Genomic DNA, 17486 nt, shown 5'->3' on the forward strand with positions numbered 1-17486 from the left:
TGACAGTGCTGAGGGGACATATGGTCCTGACTTCCCTCCTGTCGCGTGTCAGGCAGAGTGAGCAAGGGGCCTCTTCTGCTGTGGGACCAGGGCAGGTGTCAGAGTCCTGCTAAACAAGAAGAACATGCTCTGCTGGGAGGAAGTCAGTGAGTTTTTTGGGGAGGGTGTGTGTGGTTGTGTTTTGTGGGACTATTTTTTTTTGTTGTTGTTGGTCATGGGGGTGAGAAGAAATTCCGTAGCAGTAGCTGTTGCAAAGAAACATGCACCTTCTCATCTCAAGGTCTGTGAAACTTCCTGAGTAGAAAAGCACTGCCTGCCTTCTCCCAGCGTGCTCAATGTGATGGTTAGGGACCTGGCCTCAACCCAGCAGCCAGTGTTCCTCAGGACCCCTTTCCTGGATGGCTGCAGACAGCATGAATGGGTGAAAGACTAGGTTTGGATTGTGTGCCCCGGGCCATGCTAAGCATGACCCCATTGCTTCCAGTTGCAGGAGCAGCAGGAGTTGGAAAGACAGGCTGGAAAGGAGCTAAGACTTCTTAGTTTGTCCTTTTCCTCATCTCTATAGGAATTCAGCCTCTTCTGCAATCTAAGTGCCCTGAGGCTGGAGTATATCTCCTCAGGGGCTCCTGTGAGTTAGGGCTGTTGCACTGAGTCCCTCATCTTGACAGAGGAGCCTCTCTGTTCTCTGTCATGCTTTCTCCACCCATTCTTGCCATGCTGTCCTCTCACAGGCTGCCTCCTTTGTTCAGAGACCTGGCAGTGGCTGATCCAAATGCAAGAGATGGATTGGAAGGTCAAACCCATTCAGTGCATAAGGAATTGGCTTGAAGGCTGAACTCAGAGAGTGGTGGTCAATGGCTCTATGTCCAGGTGGAGGGTGGTGGTGAGTGGTGTCCCTCAGTGGGCTGTCTTGGGAACAGTACTTTTTAATATCTTTATCAACCACATGGACAGTGGGATGGAGTGCACCCTCAGCAAGTTTGCAGATGACACCAAGCTGAGTGGTGCAGTCCGCACAACAGAAGGAAGGGATGCCATCCGAAGGGACCTGCACAAGCTTGAGAATGGGCCCATGTGAACCTAATGAGGTTCAACAAGTCCAAGTGCAGGGTGCTGCACCTGGTTTGGGGCAATCCCAGACATGAGTACAGACTGGGAGAAGAATTCATTGAGAGCAGCCCTGCAGAGAAGGACTTGGGCGGTTCTGGTGGACAAAAAGTTTGACATGAGCCAGCAGTGCGTGCCTGCAGCCCACAAGGCCAACTGCATCTTGAGCTGCATCAACAGAGGGGTGGGCAGGAGTGGGGGGGAGGTGATTGTCCCCCTCTGCTCTGCCCTTGTGAGGTCCCACTTGGAGTGCTGTGTTCTCGTCTGGGGCACCCAGCCAAAGAATGTGGATCTGTTAGAAAGGGTCCAGAGGAGGGCCACGAAGAAGATCGGAGGGCTGGAGCACCTCTCCTATGAAGAAAAGCTGAGAGAGCTGGGGATGTTCAGCCTAAAGAAGAGAAGACTGTGGGGTGACCTCATTGTGGCTTTTCAATACTTAAAGCAGGCTTATAAAAAAGATGGAGAGTAGCTTTTTCCTTGGGCAGATAATGGTAGGACAAGAGGGAATGGCTTTAAACTAAAAAAGGGGAGATTTAGATTAGAGGTTAGAAGGAAATTCTTCACTCGGAGTGGTGAGGCACTGGAACAGGTTGCCCAGAGGAGCTGTGGATGCCCCATCCCTGGAGGTGTTCAAGGCCAGGTTGGATGAGGCCCTGGGCAACCTGATCTAGTGGGAGGTGTCCTTGCCCTTGGCAGGGGTTTTGGAACTGTATGTCTGCTGCCTCTGACCTGTGCCTCGTCTGTGCTGGTGATTGCATCCAGCAGCTGAAAATAAACTCCTGGAAGGCAGAGAGGTGCTGTAGGGGAGCTGCCAAGCAAGACTATTTATACTGGGTGAGTCAGGCCTGTGCCTGAATCCAGCCAGGCGCTGGGGATCTGGAACCTGGGAGCAACCCATAAAGGACACAGCCTTGGACAAGGAGCTCTTGGCTGCAGCTTATTTATTGTAGGGTTTGGGCTTGTCCTGTGCATTCCATGTGGTGGACTGCACCTTTCCCTTCACCTCTGCCGCACAACGCTCAGTGCAAATGGATGAGGAGCAGTTGGATCAGTGGAAGTACTCTCGACAAGTAAGACCCCGGTACCACCACCGTGAGTGCAGCCGGAGCCCAGCTGGCCAGGGTTATCTGAGAAGCCGCACGGAGCCCCTGGAGTGCCGGGACCTCCTCATCCAGAACGCGCTCTTCACTGGGGACCTGGAGAGGGTGCAGAAGTACTTCAGCAGAAACGCAGCTGTTAATCTCATCATCGAGACCAAGGGTGATGAGCTGCGCTGGACTAGTAGGAAATTTGGTGGGTGTGTGGAACTGGGATGTGTCAGCAGAGGTGGGAAATGCTGTGAACGGGGACCAGAGAAAGAGCACAGACACCCGAGAAAACTGTTGAGGGGAATACACAGTGGTGGAAACGGTCATGGAAGAGGGACTTGGGGAAAAAAAAAGCTTCTGGATGAGGAAGGGGGATTCTAGAGCTATGCAACAATGTGTAGCTAGCTTTCTAAAGGAGGTCAGAGGTATGTCTGTTGGGAAGTGATGAGAATATGGTGCTTGAAAAGGCTTCAGGAGCAGAAAAACATCAGGACTGTCCTGCTAGAGGTTGCTGGGATAGAAGTGAAATGTGTGTTATGTGATGAGTGTGCTTGGGTGAGAACACATCAGGTGGCATAAGGATTCTTTCTCTGTCTTGTGTCTTAAGTTGGGTCTGTTACTCTTGTTCATTAGGAACTGGAGCCTGTGACATGCTTTGGGAACAGGTTGTAGCAGTGTCCTTCATGCACAGCTCAGCCTGTATCCTGACTAATAAGTATAGCTGCACTTTAGCCTTGTTGGGCATCTGCTTGGGCACCACGTCACAATTCTGCTGTGGTGACTTCAAGGTGTGAAGCAGAGCCATTGCGATTCCTACTTCAAACACTGACTTTAGGAAGCTGCAGGGGGGGTTGATGTAGGAGGGTTAACACCACCTTTGCTCCAGAACAGAAGCATTCACACCAAGCTTAGTTTTGCTTTTTTCCACATGTAGAATTTACACCCCTCAAGCTGTCAAGCTGTTCTGTTCTGTGAGATGGACTGGAGAAGGTGAGCAGAAATCTCATCTATCTCAGAGATGGTAGAAGCAAGTCTGTCCTGAGTGACAGGAGGTAGAAGCTGGTCATCCTTGGTGTTTCCTCCTATCCATGCACCTCACTGTACCTTGCCCATATGCATCTTGCAGCTACCACACATGCTTCTACGCTCTTCGGTACCTTTTGCTTACATGCTCATCGGTGTCATCTACGAACTTTTCAATAAGCAACATAACTGTTGTAGGCTCTGTCAAAGTTAGCAGTTTGAAAGCGTGCATGTCCTTGCTGCTGCGTGATAGTAGCGTGTTGCAGGCAGACACACAGAATTTAAGACAGTGTCAAGTGTTGAGGGGCCATAATTGCATCGCTGTTTTCTACAGAGGGCTGATGGTGAAAGCCCCAGTGTGCCAGAATGGAAGAGCTGTTGATGAAGGTCACTTGCCAGAGGTGTGGGCTCTTTTCAAGTGTCCCGACACAAGGCGATTGAGCACATTGATAAAGCTTGATCATGACTAAGTTTTGTGGGAATTCATCCTAGCAAGAGACAAAGAGATAGGGTGGGCTTGCAGATGCAAATGCTGATACTTCTTAGGTGGTGAAGATTATTTGCTGAGTTCCAAGATTTTTACGTGTCTTTTGAATTGTTACAGTCTACTTAGGAAGAAAATACAAAAGTTATTACCCTTGGTGTAACTGAGACCACTTGTCAGAAAACTATTAATTACACATTTTTAACACATACCTGGTGTTGGGCTGACAAACACTTTAACAGCAAGTCAATCTGCTTGTAAAAATTTGTGCCCCACAGAAAACTGGACAGTTTATGTAAAACAACTTCGCCCAGAAATTGCTTTTATCACCAAATATTCAAGGTGTGAAAAACCCAAGCAAGCAAGTTTGTTCGGCAAGCACAGACCCAAAATGTACTGCAAAATGTATCAGACAAGATACCTAAGACTTTGGTTACACTTTACTCTGACCTGTAGGGACAATTTCCTAAAACATACCAAGACAGTGACCTTAAAAATGGATTCTAGTGACCTGGTATTTCTTGAGTCATCCCTAATGATATTTTAAGGAGCCCAGAGGAGCTGTAAAACGTACAGTGTTACTGACATTAACTCATACAGTCTTTTGACTCCCTGGCTATGCTTTTATGATTGGGAAACCCAGTCTCTTGTTGTATACCTGTTTATATCTTCAGGGAAATTGAGGAGCCCATGAGGTGAGGAAATCTGCCAAGGGCTTCCCTCTTTTTACTCTCTCATGCACTACATTATACCTAGACTACTAGTACTGAAGTCTGCACAGACAAAGGATGCTGGAGAATGTCAGTATAGAGTGTGGTCATTTATTTTTAAGGAAGTTTACTGCATGTGGAAAAAGGGACAGGCCACTTTGGAGGAATATAGGGACACTGTCAGAGTATGCGGGGATGTGACAAGGAAGGCAGGGGCCCATTTGGAATTAGATCTGGCAAGGAATGTCAAGGACAACAAGAAGGGTTTCTTCATATACATCAGTAGAAAAAGGAAGACTGGCAAAAATGTTGGCCCACTGCTGAATGGGGTGGATGCCCTGGTGACAAAGGATATGGAGAAGGCAGAGTTGCTGAATGCCTATTTTGCTTCAGTCTTTACTGCTAAGATCAGCCCTCAGGAATCTCAGACCCTGGAGACAAGAGAGGAAGTCCAGAGAAAGGTGGACTTCCCCTTGGTCAAAGAGGATTGGGTCAGAGATCATCGAAGCAAACTTGACATCCACAAATCCATGGGCCCCGATGGAATGTACCCACGGGTGCTGAATGAGCTGGCCAGTGTTATTGCTAGGCCACTCTCCATCATCTTTGAAACGTTGTGGAGAACAGGAGAGGTGCTTGAGGACTGGAATAAAGCCGATGTCACGCCAGTCTTCAAAAAGGCAAGAAGGAGGACCCAGGCAACTACAGTCCAGTCCCTCTCTACTCAGCCCTGGTGAGGCCCTACCTGGAGTGTCATGTCCAGTTCTGGGCTCCCCAGTACAAGAGGGACACAGAGCTATCAGAGTGGGTCCAGAGCAGGGCTGTGGAGATGATTAGGGGACTGGAGCACCTGTCGTAAAAGGACAGGCAGGGAGAGCTGGGCCTGGTTAGCCTGGAAAAGACAAGACTGAGGGGAGACCTCATCAATGTGTACAAATATCTGAGGGGAGGGTGTTGAGGGGACGGAGCCAGTCTCTTTTCAGTTGTGCCCAGCAAAAGGACGAGAGGCAACGGGCACAAACTGACGCACAGGAGGTTCCAGCTCAATATGAGGGGGCACTTCTTTACTGTGAGGGTGACGGAGCACTGGGACAGGTTGCCGAGTGAGGTTGTGCAATCTCCTTCTCTGGAGATATTCAAAACCCGCCTGGACGCCATCCTGTGCAAGGTGCTCCAGGTGATTCTGCCCGGCAGGAGGGCTGGACTAGATGATCTTCAGAGGTCCCTTCCAACCTCCGCCTTTCTGTGATTCTCATTACTGGGAGGGGTAAAGTTCCCAATTTTATACTCTTCTCTGGTCTCCAATGTAATTGTTGCTTGGTGGTTTGCTGGGGTCAGTTAACGTGTTTTAGCTGCAAAATCTGAATAATTCTATGACAAAAATTTAAACACAACTGGTCTTCTAAGCAGTTTGGTGTGTTTGTTAGAACATGTGGTCTGAAAAAAATATGGTGACAAGAACTGTGAGCAAAGTGTGCTATTCTGTAACCAAAGTAGGGGCAGGATGGGTTTCTGCCACTAAGTGGGGACAGGAACAATGCTGCTTAGGCTGAAAGGAAAACAGTGAAGGAAGTGTCAGAGGATGGAAAAAAAAAAAACAGTACTAGAACTGAGCAGGAGCTCTCTGCAAGGCTGAATTTCAAGGAAAAGTAGGTAGAAGTCTAAAGGGTAATTACCTTCTATGTTTTCACTTCTCTCGTAATGACCTTCCCACCCTTGTATTATTTCTAACAGTCATTTGGCTTTAAGCTTTGATCAAAAAGAACTCTCCTGTGACTTGTTTAAAAACCTGTCTAGTGCCATGGGCTTGGGTGGAACTAGCAAATGAGGGCGCAGTGCTGGAGGGAGATGAGGGCTGGGTGGATGGATGCTGCAGGTGCGTGGAGGCAGCTGAGTTGTGCTGTTGTGGTCTGTGCAGCAACTGGGTGACGATGCAGGCTGCTCCCTTTCTCTCCTTTTAGTGGTGTTCTGTATCATCCTCTACCCTACCAGCTACACTGCTGCCCTGCCCTGCCCTGTATGGGGGCTTCTCCTGCGCAGCCAGCGGCTGCAGAGGCACTGCTGCCTGTTAGGAGTGTCCTGCCCTGCTTCTTGGCCCAGCCACTTGGTCACAAGTTTTCCCAGAATAGAGCGGCTGAGACCCGAGCTACTTTCCAGCCTGGGCCAAGCAGCGATGTGACAGGTCCTCACTCCCAGGCAGGCAGTCCTTCGGCACGGAGCACAGGGCACTGGTGTGGCTGTGCCCGCAGGCTCAGAGCCTGGCAGTGGAGGTAGCAACAAGGCCAGCCCTGGCTTCTGCTGAGGGGCTGGGTGCTGCAGCATGGGTAGCCTCACAGGCAGAAGGGATGAGCATCAGGAGCCCATCTGCACGCGGAAAGCAACGGGTCCTGCACAGGCCTATTGGCACGCCCTGCTGGCTGGGGACCGGGGGACCGTGGCTGAGGTCCTCAGCAGCCCTCAGCACCAGCTGAGTCCCAGTGTGGTGTTTGACACCAGCAACCTGGAAGAGTGGAAGAACTACCGCTTCAACTTCCGCAGGCTGAGTATGCAGGGGCAGCGGGGCCTGCTGAGCAGGGGCTCAGAGCCATTTGCTTATGCTACAGGGCATTACTGCTGCTGGGATTGTGTGTTATGGGTGTTGTTTTGGCTGTGAAGGAGTGGGAATGGGAGCTGGAGTACTGGGATGTAGCTGGGTCCTCCTGCGTGCACGTGTTTGGGAGTGCGAGGTGTGCCCTGCATACCCGCCCCTTCTAGCAGGGGCTTATGCAAGTTTTGGAGAAACTCAGGGTTTCCTCAGCAAATGCAGGAAATTCAGGCTCCAGGTTGTGCTCCTTCTGTGACCAGACCTGTAGCCTGGCACTGAGTAAGCGCCTGGTCTGTGTGCAGCCTGTGCTGGCTACTGGGGCTTCTGATTCTCACTGTGGGTTGTGCTGAGCAAGGAATTGTCAAAGCTTTGTGTTGCGTCCTTGAGATGGTTCAGTCTGAACCTAGCTCTACAAAAAACACTGGGTGCATACTGCTTCTGCAAAAAAGAGATGAGAGCAAAGCAGTGTCAAATGATCCTGCAGTCTAGGGCCTCCAGCCCAGCCTGGAGAGGCAGCAAGAAGCACGATTTAAGGAGCCCTTTTTCTGTAGCAGCTGCAGACCATTGCCAGCAGACTGCACCAGCGCAGCAGCGGTTCCAGCTGGGTCAGCATCTTTGAGAGTTGGCAGGTTTCAGACCCTTGTTCTGCTGTAGGCCCTAGATGACCATCTCTGCTGAGGCTTGCATGCCTGTGCCATACTCAGGGCTCGTCTCTGTCTCCTGGGTATGTGGCAGCCTGCTCTGGAATCCTTTTGTTTTACTGCTTGTTTCTTCTATTTGTGGTGCTTCGTGCATGCTGCTTTCAGCCCTGCCTTGCTGCTTTCAGCCCTGCTTGCGCCCCTGGGCCCTTCATCCACTGCTCTCCTGCCAACAGAAGCCCTTTGCTGCCTAAATGAGCTGCAGGTGAAAAGTCCAACCCCTGGGAAGGGCCTTGGCTCTGAGGCTCTTGCTTCTGAAAGCCTATGCAGCCTCGGGGCCATAGAGCAGCAGTCCTGTGCCTTTGACATGCCGGTCCCAAGGCAGGGACCTTGGTGACTAGCAGGAAGAGGCAGGCAGTCCCTTGAGGGGAAACCCCAGATTCTCCAGAGAGGATGTACATCGGGTACCCTGGGCAAAAGGACAGCTCTGGGCCTAGTGCTGGATGTGACTCCCTGACCTCTCTTTCTCTGCAGGACTGTGGTCTCTGAGCTATGAGCAGGAGCTCACCACGCCACTGCACATCACAGCCAGCCGGGGCTACACAGATTGCCTGCGGCTCCTCCTGCTCAGGGGCGCTGCTGTCAACTTCGCACCAGGGGGTAAGACTGCCCTGCATGAGGCTTGCGCAGCAGCCAGTACTGACTGCGTGAGCCTGCTGCTCAGCTTTGGTGCTGACCCTGAGGCTGTCTCTGAGGATGGCTACAAGCCCATGCATCTCTGCAAGAGCCCAGAATCCATCGAGTGAGTTCTGCTCAGGGGGTGCAGGGGGCCTCCCCTCCTTGAGCCTCATCCTGTGTAGAAGGGGTCAGTACTCATCCCTGCAGGTGTGCTGGTGGTTGCAGCGATGGCTGCTGCATGGGGTGGCCTCACTGCATGCTCCTGGACCAGGACCACCTCTGATGTCCGACAGATGACGTCAAGCTCCAATCCTCAGAGCTGACGCAGCTGAACTTGGTGCTGCCTCCTTGCTACCCATCAGCAGTGCAGAGCTGATGGTTCACACTGCAAAACTTTGGGAATGCATGTGCAGATGGATGTGGGTGCTGCAGACTCTGGGTGTGCTGGCACTTACTAAACACCTGTGGAAAGTTAGGTAGAATTAGGGTGACAGTGTCTCTGCTAACCAGTCATACTGGCTTAAAACCACTGCTCCAGGGCATGAGGAGCAGGGATCTGGGGACTCTTGGGAAATGTGAAAGCCATGGGATGGTACAGAGAAGGGGACATGGGGAGGTGGCAGGTAGGATAGGAGAGGTAGGATAGGAGTCTGTCACTGAGTCCTCTTGGCCCACACAGGTGCGTCCAGCAGCTGCTGCAGCATGGTGCCAGTGTGAACAGTCGGACAGAAGAGGAATGTGATACAGCACTGCATGTGGCAGCACGGCATGGCCTAATAGACCACGTCCGTCTGCTGCTGTGCCATGGGGCAGAGCTGGAGGCAAAGAATGAGGAGGGGCAGACGCCACTGAATGCTGCCTGTGCTCAGCCCCATCAGCCCCAGGACATGGAGCGCTACTACAAGGTCTGCCAGCTGCTGGTGGAAAGTGGTGCTAGCATCAACGCTGCAGACAGGGACCGTCAGCACCCACTTCACTTGGCCTGCAAGAATGCCAATGCTCAAGTAGCAGAGTTACTGCTGGCCCGGGGCGCAAACGTCAACATCATGAACTACAGTGGGAACACGGCACTGCACAATATCCTGCAAGCAACTGCCTACAAGCTAGATCACCATCCAGAGCTTGTGGTGCAAGCCCTGCTCAACTATGGTGCCATCCGCATCTGGCCTGGTTCCCTCCTCAAGGTGCAGGGCTCACAGCTGTACTGGGCATGTGGTGGGAAGGGAAAGCTATGAACGTTGGGGCCTCAGTGAGAAGAAGGATGTGCCTGTCACAGCAGTGCTTGTTCTGCACCAGCTTGCTTGCTGTCCTTCCTGACTCTTCCAAGGACTGGGGGAGAGGGAAGGGGTGTTACTGGTAAAGGATTCCCTGAAGTTTTCTCCAAGAGCGTGTTCTCCCGTAGGGCACTCCTGCACCTGTCTGCCAAGCTCTATGGGCAGTCCCTATACAGTTTCCATAATCACTTGCCCCAGAAAGTGCTAGCCCCCTTACTCTCAGGTGGTGTTTCTCCTCTCTGGGGCATACCCTCCAGCTCATGCTGCCTCTGCAAGACATAGCAAACAAAGGGTTAATTTCTTGTCTTAATTCCTGAGCAGTGCAATAATTACCCAGCCCGGAGATCAGCAGATTGCTCTCCCCTTTGGGAAAATACAGGAAAATCAACAATTAACACTAATTAATCTCCTATTAACGCCAGATAATGAGGATCACTCGTACAGCCGGAATAGACTCTGACAGCTACTGCTGGCCTGGGCCGTAGGGAGTGGGAACCAAGACCCATGGGGACTCTGCTGGGTGCAGCTATGCATGGGTGGGGCGTGCTCCCAAGACTGTGCTGGTGGCATAAGAGACACCAACACAGTGTGTTCCTTGCACCTATGTCTGTCGTGAAAATGTGGGCACGGTACACAACAGAGATTTGTATTGCATGAAATATTTATGGTTTCTTTCTGGGGCTCAGTGTAGTAGCTGACGAGCACAGTACTGGGACCACCATTGTGCACAGCACAGGCTGTCTGCGGCCTCACGCAGAACAGGCACAACGCAGCCCTGAGACCCTTGCGTAGCCCTCATGAGAGGCGTGGTGTGTTGTAGCAGGAGCTGCACACAAAATGGGGGGTCTGTCCTTGCCCCAAACAGCTCTTGTTCTGACCAAATGCGAGGAAAGGAGCTTGGCATAGAGCAGAGGGGCGGTTGCTTGTGAGCTGCTTTTAGCGGTAGGGCAGGTGAAGGGCTCTGCATCCCAGCCCCATGCCTCAGCCCCTGCAGCTGAGCAGAGGCCGCAGGGCCCAGCCGTGCTGCGTGTGCGGGCAGTTGGGTGGTCGCCCCGTCTGCAGGAGCAGTGCTCTGGTGCTTCCCACCATCAGTGGCTTTGATCTCCCAGGGCAGCGTAAAGGAAGGATGTTCATTCTCCAGCTTTACCAAGGTTGTTTTTGAGCATGTGCAGCTTTTTCGAAGGCAAAAGTGTGTCCTGCAGGACTGGGTTCATCCGCTGTCTCCCTGGCGCAGGTGCTGCGGTACTGCCACGCCTGCCCGCGTGTCATCGAGGTCCTGATGAACAGCTATGACCATGTGCGCGTCTCCGCAGACTGGGTGGAGGCGGTTCCAGTGGAGGTCGTGCAGGTGAGAGAAGGCACGCTGCTGGCTGGGATGTGGGACATGTGGGATGTGCTGGGGGAATTAGGACAGGGCCAGGCTAGGCCGAGTGCCTTGCAGGGCAGAGGGCAGCGCTGTTGGGGGTAGGAAGGGTGCAGCTGGGTAGCTGAGGCAATGGGCTGCCCGGCTCTGCCTCTGCTCCCAGAGTAGGATCTTCAGCTTTGTCTGCATCTCATCCTCTCTTCTCTCCCTGTAGAAATACCCAAGTTTCTACCAGTCGCTTTTCTCGCTGGAGCAAAGACCTCGCTCCTTGCAGCACCTGGCTCGCTGTGCACTCAGGACCTTCCTGGAGGGCCGTTTGCTTCCAGTCCTGTCCCAGCTGCACCTGCCAAGCACCTTGCACCGGTTCCTGCTGCTCAGCTTTGAGGATGTTCTCTACTAAGGGCTGGGTCTTGAGTCCCACTGTCTTTCTGTGCAGATGTTCCACCCCTACCAGCACAGCCTGTGCCTTTCCAGATAACCCCTTCCCTCCTGCCATACCATGTCAGCCCCGCTCTGCCAAACCTGCTGCTGTCCCTGCCAGCCTTGTGCTCTGCCTCCTGCACCCATTTTGGGGCATTCTATTCACCCAGCCTAATGAAGACAAGCTCCGGACTCACTGAGAAAAGCAAGAGATGAGGATTAGGGCATTTTGTGGGACCAGGAGCAAATGTGCTGGATTGATCTCAGTTTTTCTCAGATCTCCAAATTCTAACTGAACCAGGAGGCTCTGCTGCCCTGGGCGTTTGTTGGGATCTTGTCTTTTGTCAAGTAGTTTACAGTTTGTACATAAGGGAGTTTGGAATAAACCCTAGTCTTTATGCCTACCAGAGTACAACTTCTGCCTTGCCTTGAAGGCTGCCTGATAGGGCTTATCCACGTGACTAGCCATGCGTAGCAGCAGGTGCACTCAGACCTATGCATTCACCTGCTCCTCAAAGGACCAGAAACAAAGTATGGTGGGTGTAGGACCGAGGCCTCCGAAACAAACACTTCCCATGCCCTTGCAATGTCTGAGGTTGTCCTGCTTAGGGCAGGACAACAGTGCTCATGACAGTACTGGGGACGTGGGTGTGGGGCGAGGAGGACGTGCACCTTGAGAGCACCAGTCCCCTGGGTACAGAGCAGATGGCCCCGGTGACAGCCCAGCCAGCATCTGCCAGAGCCTGATGCAAGGCCACATGCTGGTGCCTGGGCTGTGCTGCACTGTGAACAAGGTAAAGGGTAACATTTGCTTCTGCAATTTAAATTCGAGTTTATAAAGAGATCAGAGCACTAACCAGCCTTTAACAATTTCCTGGAAGCTAATCCTGTTTCTGCTTCTGCCTCAGGGAATGCTTGAACTGCTGCTGGCTGGCAGAAGACGCACTAGGACAGCACTACAATGTGCTCCTCTTTGTGCACTGGTCTTCTGAGGCCTCTTAATGTCTACATCAACACCAGGGCACTGGAACACACATATCTGAAGGCTAAGCAGTTTGACATACCCAGAGCTTCTGTCTTTTTCTGCTTCTGTGTGGATACAGGGCATAGTTCTACTCCCCTAATTATCACCACCTTACGCAGCTAGTCCATGCTGCTCTGAACTAGCAAGCTTGAAATAACTATGTGAGTTTCCTTGTGCCATTCCTAGTGCATGCACACCAGCGATGCACCACAGCATGAATGCTAATGGGATACAATAGGGATGTGTGGTCCTATGCTCACAAAGTGTCAAGAAGCTGGTGTTGACAGTCTGTGTGTCCTGGTAATACACTCACACTGTAAAGATGGTATAACTCAGAAAGGATTAACAACCTGCTTTATGACATCTATGGGCAGGGATGTGAGATATTGGCTTGAAGTGATGTAGTAAGACTGTCTGCAAAACAGGGATGAGGGGAGCAGGGAGTGAAAGCTTTTGAATACCCTGGATAACAACCATTACTCATACAATGCATCAGGAACGCATTTGCCTTGAACCAGAGCAGGAATCCAGCCTGAAGTCACCACCTCCCAGCTGTCCATAATCACATGGCTGCTCAGGGTGATCTGTTTATGGGAGCAGGGCCCATAGCCTTGGTATGAAAGCAGCCTGCAGACCAGTGCTTGGGGGGGCTGGTTTACTGTCCTTCTTTCCAGCACTGTTCTGCAGCAGTGTTTGTTCAATAATGTGTACTCAGCCACTAAGATAGTATCATCTTCGTAAGGATGGGATAGGACCGAATGTAAGGGTCACTGGGAATGTCTCTTGGGTATGTGCTGTTGTTTCTGCTTCAGCATTCACCTGGGGTTTTGGGCAGAGCAGTCAGCAAGAGACACCCTCGTGACTGGCTGAAGTAACATGAGCCCACAGCCATGAGCCATGTCCTCTGTGCCAGCTATGCCCAGGAGAAAAAAAAAAAAAAAAGAAAAAGAAGCATCCAATTTCTAGACAGAAGTTTCCATCCTAGCTGAAGCCACTGGGTCTCATGCTGCCCCTCTCTGTTGCAGTCAAAGCATTGCACATTCCTACTATTCCCTTCATACAATCACAGAATCATTAAGGTCGGAAAAGCCCTCCAAGCCCATCTGGTCCAACCATCCCCCTACCACCAATGTCACCACTAAACCATGTCCCTAAGCACCACGTCCAACCTTTCCTTAAACACCCCAGGAACGATGACACCACCACCTCCCTGGGCAACCCGTCCCAATGCCTGACTGCTCTTTCTGAGAAGAAATGTCTCCTCATTTCCAACCTGAACCTCTCCTGGTGCAACTTGAGGCCATTCCTTCCAGTCCTATCACTAGTTATCCGTGAGAAGAGGCCGACCCCCAGCTCCCCACACCTTCCTTTCAGGCAGTTGTAGAGAGCAATGAGGTCTCCCCTGAGCCTCCTCTTCTCCAGACCAAACAACCCCAGCTCCCTCAGCCGCTCCTCACAGGACTTGTGTCCCAGGCCCTTCACCAGCTTCGTAGCCCTTCTCTGAACATGTTCCAGGGCCTCGATGTCCTTCTTGTACTGAGGGCCCAAAGCTGAACACAGCACCCTAGGTGCAGCCTCACCAGAATAGAGCCCAGGGGGACGATCACCTCCCTGGCCCTGCTGGCTGCACTACTCCTGACACAAGCCAGGATGCCGTTGGCCTTCTTGGCCACCTGGGCACACTGCTGGCTCATGATCAGGTGAGCATCAGTCAGCACCCCCAGATCTGAAAGATCAGTCTCCACCAAATATCTCCCTATAGGCTTCCTGGCCTCAAATATCTGTTTGACTCTTACCTCATTTTTCCTGTTCCTCAGTAAAAAGCATGACACGACACACTGGATGGACTAAATAACCCATTCTGCTATTTATATAAGGGTACGAGGACAAAGCAAGCATGGAAAAGCCCTTTCTTAGGATGCTGACCCTCAAGTCCCAAGCTCCATAATTTGCATTCCAGGTACTTTTGAGTCAGGAAGGACATATTTAGTAGCCCTAGATTTTTTTTTTTTAAATTTTTTTCCCCTTCCATAAATTTAACCAGTAGCTTTTTGGACTGATGTAAGTTTGAGAATTATGATATCCTTGTAGCAAAAAGTTCATATCTTATTTGCACATTGTGTTGATCCCCTCCTTTAATTTGTCTTCATGCTGTCACTTTGTTTCATTGGATGCTTTTTAACTTACATTCAAAGAATGTAAGTTAAATATAACAAAGTCACAATAGTCTATGACCTTCTTTGTACTAGTCAAGACTTTACAGATCACTGTCATGTCTCTCCTTACTCAGGCTGGAATTCTATTTGACTGTAGAAGCTGTCACCCACCCCTTAACCACAAGCACAGAACTTCCCTGTCCCTTCACTGATCTTAGTGCATCATCACTTTGAGATGAGGGGACTAGAACTGTGCCCAACATTCAAAATGGGATTGCACTATGGTTTTGTGAGAGTTATTCTTAGCAGTGCGGATACAATATCTACACAATAGCCTCAGGAACCTTAGATTCGTATTTGACATTTCTTGATTTATAAGGGCCACAAAGATGATCAAGGGGCTGGAGCACCTCTCCTATGAAGAAAGGCTGAGAGAGCTGGGGATGTTCAGCCTAGGCTTCAGGGTGACCTCATTGTGGCTTTTCAATACTTAAAGGAAGCTTATAAAAAAGATGGAGAGTAACTTTTTCCTTGGGCAGATAATGATAGGACAAGAGGGAATGGCTTTAAACTAAAACTGGGGAGATTTAGATTAGAGGTTAGGAGGAAATTCTTCACTCAGGGGGTGGTGAGGCCCTGGAACAGGTTGCCCAGAGAGGTTGTGGATGCCCCATCCCTGGAGGTGTTCAAGGCCAGGTTGGATGAGGCCCTGTGCAACCTGATCTAGTGGGTGGCGTCCCTGCCTATGTCAGGGGTTTTGGAACTAGATGATCTTTCTGGTCCCTTCCAACCCAGTCCATTCTATGATTCTATGATACGTAGTACAGGAGGGGGTGCTTTGGCAGTGATGCTCTCCCATTCAGCACCTCACGTGTTCAGATGACATATGTCACAACCTCTAAACGTTTCTCAGACTTATTGCTGTCCAGGATGCAGTCTCTGTTTTAAATGAAGCCTACATTCTTCTTGCTTATATGGTACACCTATTACTTAGATACAATGAAGCAGTTTTTTTGTGACCCTGATGTTTCAAGTAATGCAGTTAGGTTGTCTTGGGCAAGTGCCACCTAATACTTTTGCCATCCCAACATTTCATTTTTACCACTTCAATAATTCTACCTGAAACTGTTTTTTATTTTCTCCCTGATTGCTAATAATGTATAGCATTGATGTGAATAGAATGCAACTAGGAATATACCTGTCAAAGAATTATATAGAATAACTCTTCTCAGTTACTCAGTTCTTTTAAGTCCATTAATACTGATCACATGGACTGTAGCAGACATAATTTTTCTTAGTAGAATATCATGCAGAGATAAGTCAAACGACTTGCAGGAGTCTAAGCATGTCATATGTATGTAGTTAGCTCTATCAAACTTGTAGATTTATCAAAAACAAACAAACAAACAAACAAACAAAAAACAGCACCAAAAAACTACCACCACCAAAACAACAACAACAACAAAACATCAACAACAAGAAACATTTGTAAATACCTCTTTTACTTAAAAATGATATATAATATTCATGGGGGCTCTAGCTTTTACTATTTTAACCAGAACATCCCTTGGCTCTTTATGCATGATTGCTTGGAATCTATGTTGAACGAACTGCTCTACAGTTTCTTGGATATCCATGTGATAACATTTAATACCGGTAAGACATTGGGTTTTCTTTTTCACAGTTATCTTAAGTTCCTCAGTGTGCCATGATTTGTCATAAAGAAAAAAAAAACAACAATGGATCAGTGAACTGATTAGCCAATTAAAACTCTTGGATGCAGGTTATCCTCCTGCAGATTATAAAAATTGTTACTTAGTTTCATCTTCCTTAATTACTGATGGAATAGACAGTGTATCATTACCACTGTAAAATATGAATATTAGCTATCGTTTTTATTTCAAATACAGAACAGAAATATATATTGGATTCTTGTTTTTATACACAGGAACCTGGGGCAGGTGCCCAGACACTGCGATTCTTTGGAATCTCTGCCGCAGGTGAATCCTGCTCTGGGGTCCACACTTAAACAAACAAACAAACAACAACAACAACAAAAACCAACTGGGCAGGGTTCAAGGAAGAGCCATGAGTGAGAGAGTGATGGATTGTCAGTGATGCATGGCAGTAGAAAGCTGGGCGGTGTGGTGGGCGGACACACTGCGGCTGATCCTTGGAGCCCGGCATGCAGCTCTAGGTGCTTGTTCTGTGGTCCCGGGCAGGGAGGGCTGACAACACTCCGCCAGGAAAGCCTCATGGTCCTCAGCTGCGCGTTACCAAACTTTCTGATGAGAGGGGGAAGGTGTGCAGCAGGTGCAGAATTTATTCATCATTGCCAGTTCTTCTGACTGGCACTCAGATTTAAAACTAGGTCCAGTGGCTGGAAATTGAAGCTGGGAAAACACAGATTAGAAATACATTTTTAATAGCAAAGGTAATTAATCTACTAGTTAATTGCCTCTTAGGATAGCTTATCGTGCTGGATTTAGATTTCTCATCTTTGTCTTTTTTAAAAATCATCCTCACTCCTGCCCTAGTCCAGACCAGAATTCATCCTGCGCGGTGCTTAGCCCAATCCCAGGGAGATCAGACTACTTAATTACCGCTCTGTAATCCATAGCCTCGTCACTCTCCCACACTGGTCTACCACTGGCCTCTGTCACTGCTGGGACTGTGTTTGGCCCCAGGGTAATTAAACAGTTTCACATTTCTCTTAACAGCTTTGTTCACAGATACTTCATTGATGTCTCTGAAATCCCCTTAGTTTCCTGCATTTTCTAACTTCTTGTTTGTGCTGGCTTTATCCGCTTCCTTGCTCTGAATTTGCTGCCTATGCTGGTTTCTGAAAAAATATATTCTGGAAAAAAAAGCGTGATGGTAGCTTATAAGTTTATTTAAATATTTGCTGTTATTCAATTTCACTCACAAGCTTTGTGT

General features: G+C 49.7%; 1 protein-coding gene across 2 annotated transcripts; it reads left to right on the forward strand.

Annotated features, from left to right (window-relative positions):
• The first annotated feature begins 1964 nt into the window (after window positions 1-1964).
• Window positions 1965-11773, forward strand: ASB10 (ankyrin repeat and SOCS box containing 10). 2 transcript variants are annotated; one of them, XM_048053330.2, is made up of 5 exons: window positions 1965-2400; window positions 8169-8436; window positions 8992-9496; window positions 10821-10934; window positions 11164-11773. In XM_048053330.2, exons 1-5 carry the CDS (start codon window positions 2136-2138, stop codon window positions 11347-11349), a joined length of 1338 nt encoding a protein of 445 aa, XP_047909287.2. In that variant the 5' UTR covers window positions 1965-2135; the 3' UTR covers window positions 11350-11773. The 2 variants fall into 2 exon arrangements, with proteins under 2 accessions (XP_047909287.2, XP_066847418.1); XM_066991317.1 differs by lacking the exon at window positions 1965-2400 and adding an exon at window positions 2438-6955.
• The last annotated feature ends 5713 nt before the right edge of the window (window positions 11774-17486 follow it).

The sequence above is a fragment of the Anser cygnoides genome, chromosome 2 (assembly GCF_040182565.1).
Source record: "Anser cygnoides isolate HZ-2024a breed goose chromosome 2, Taihu_goose_T2T_genome, whole genome shotgun sequence".
NCBI classification, from domain to species: Eukaryota; Metazoa; Chordata; class Aves; order Anseriformes; family Anatidae; genus Anser; species Anser cygnoides.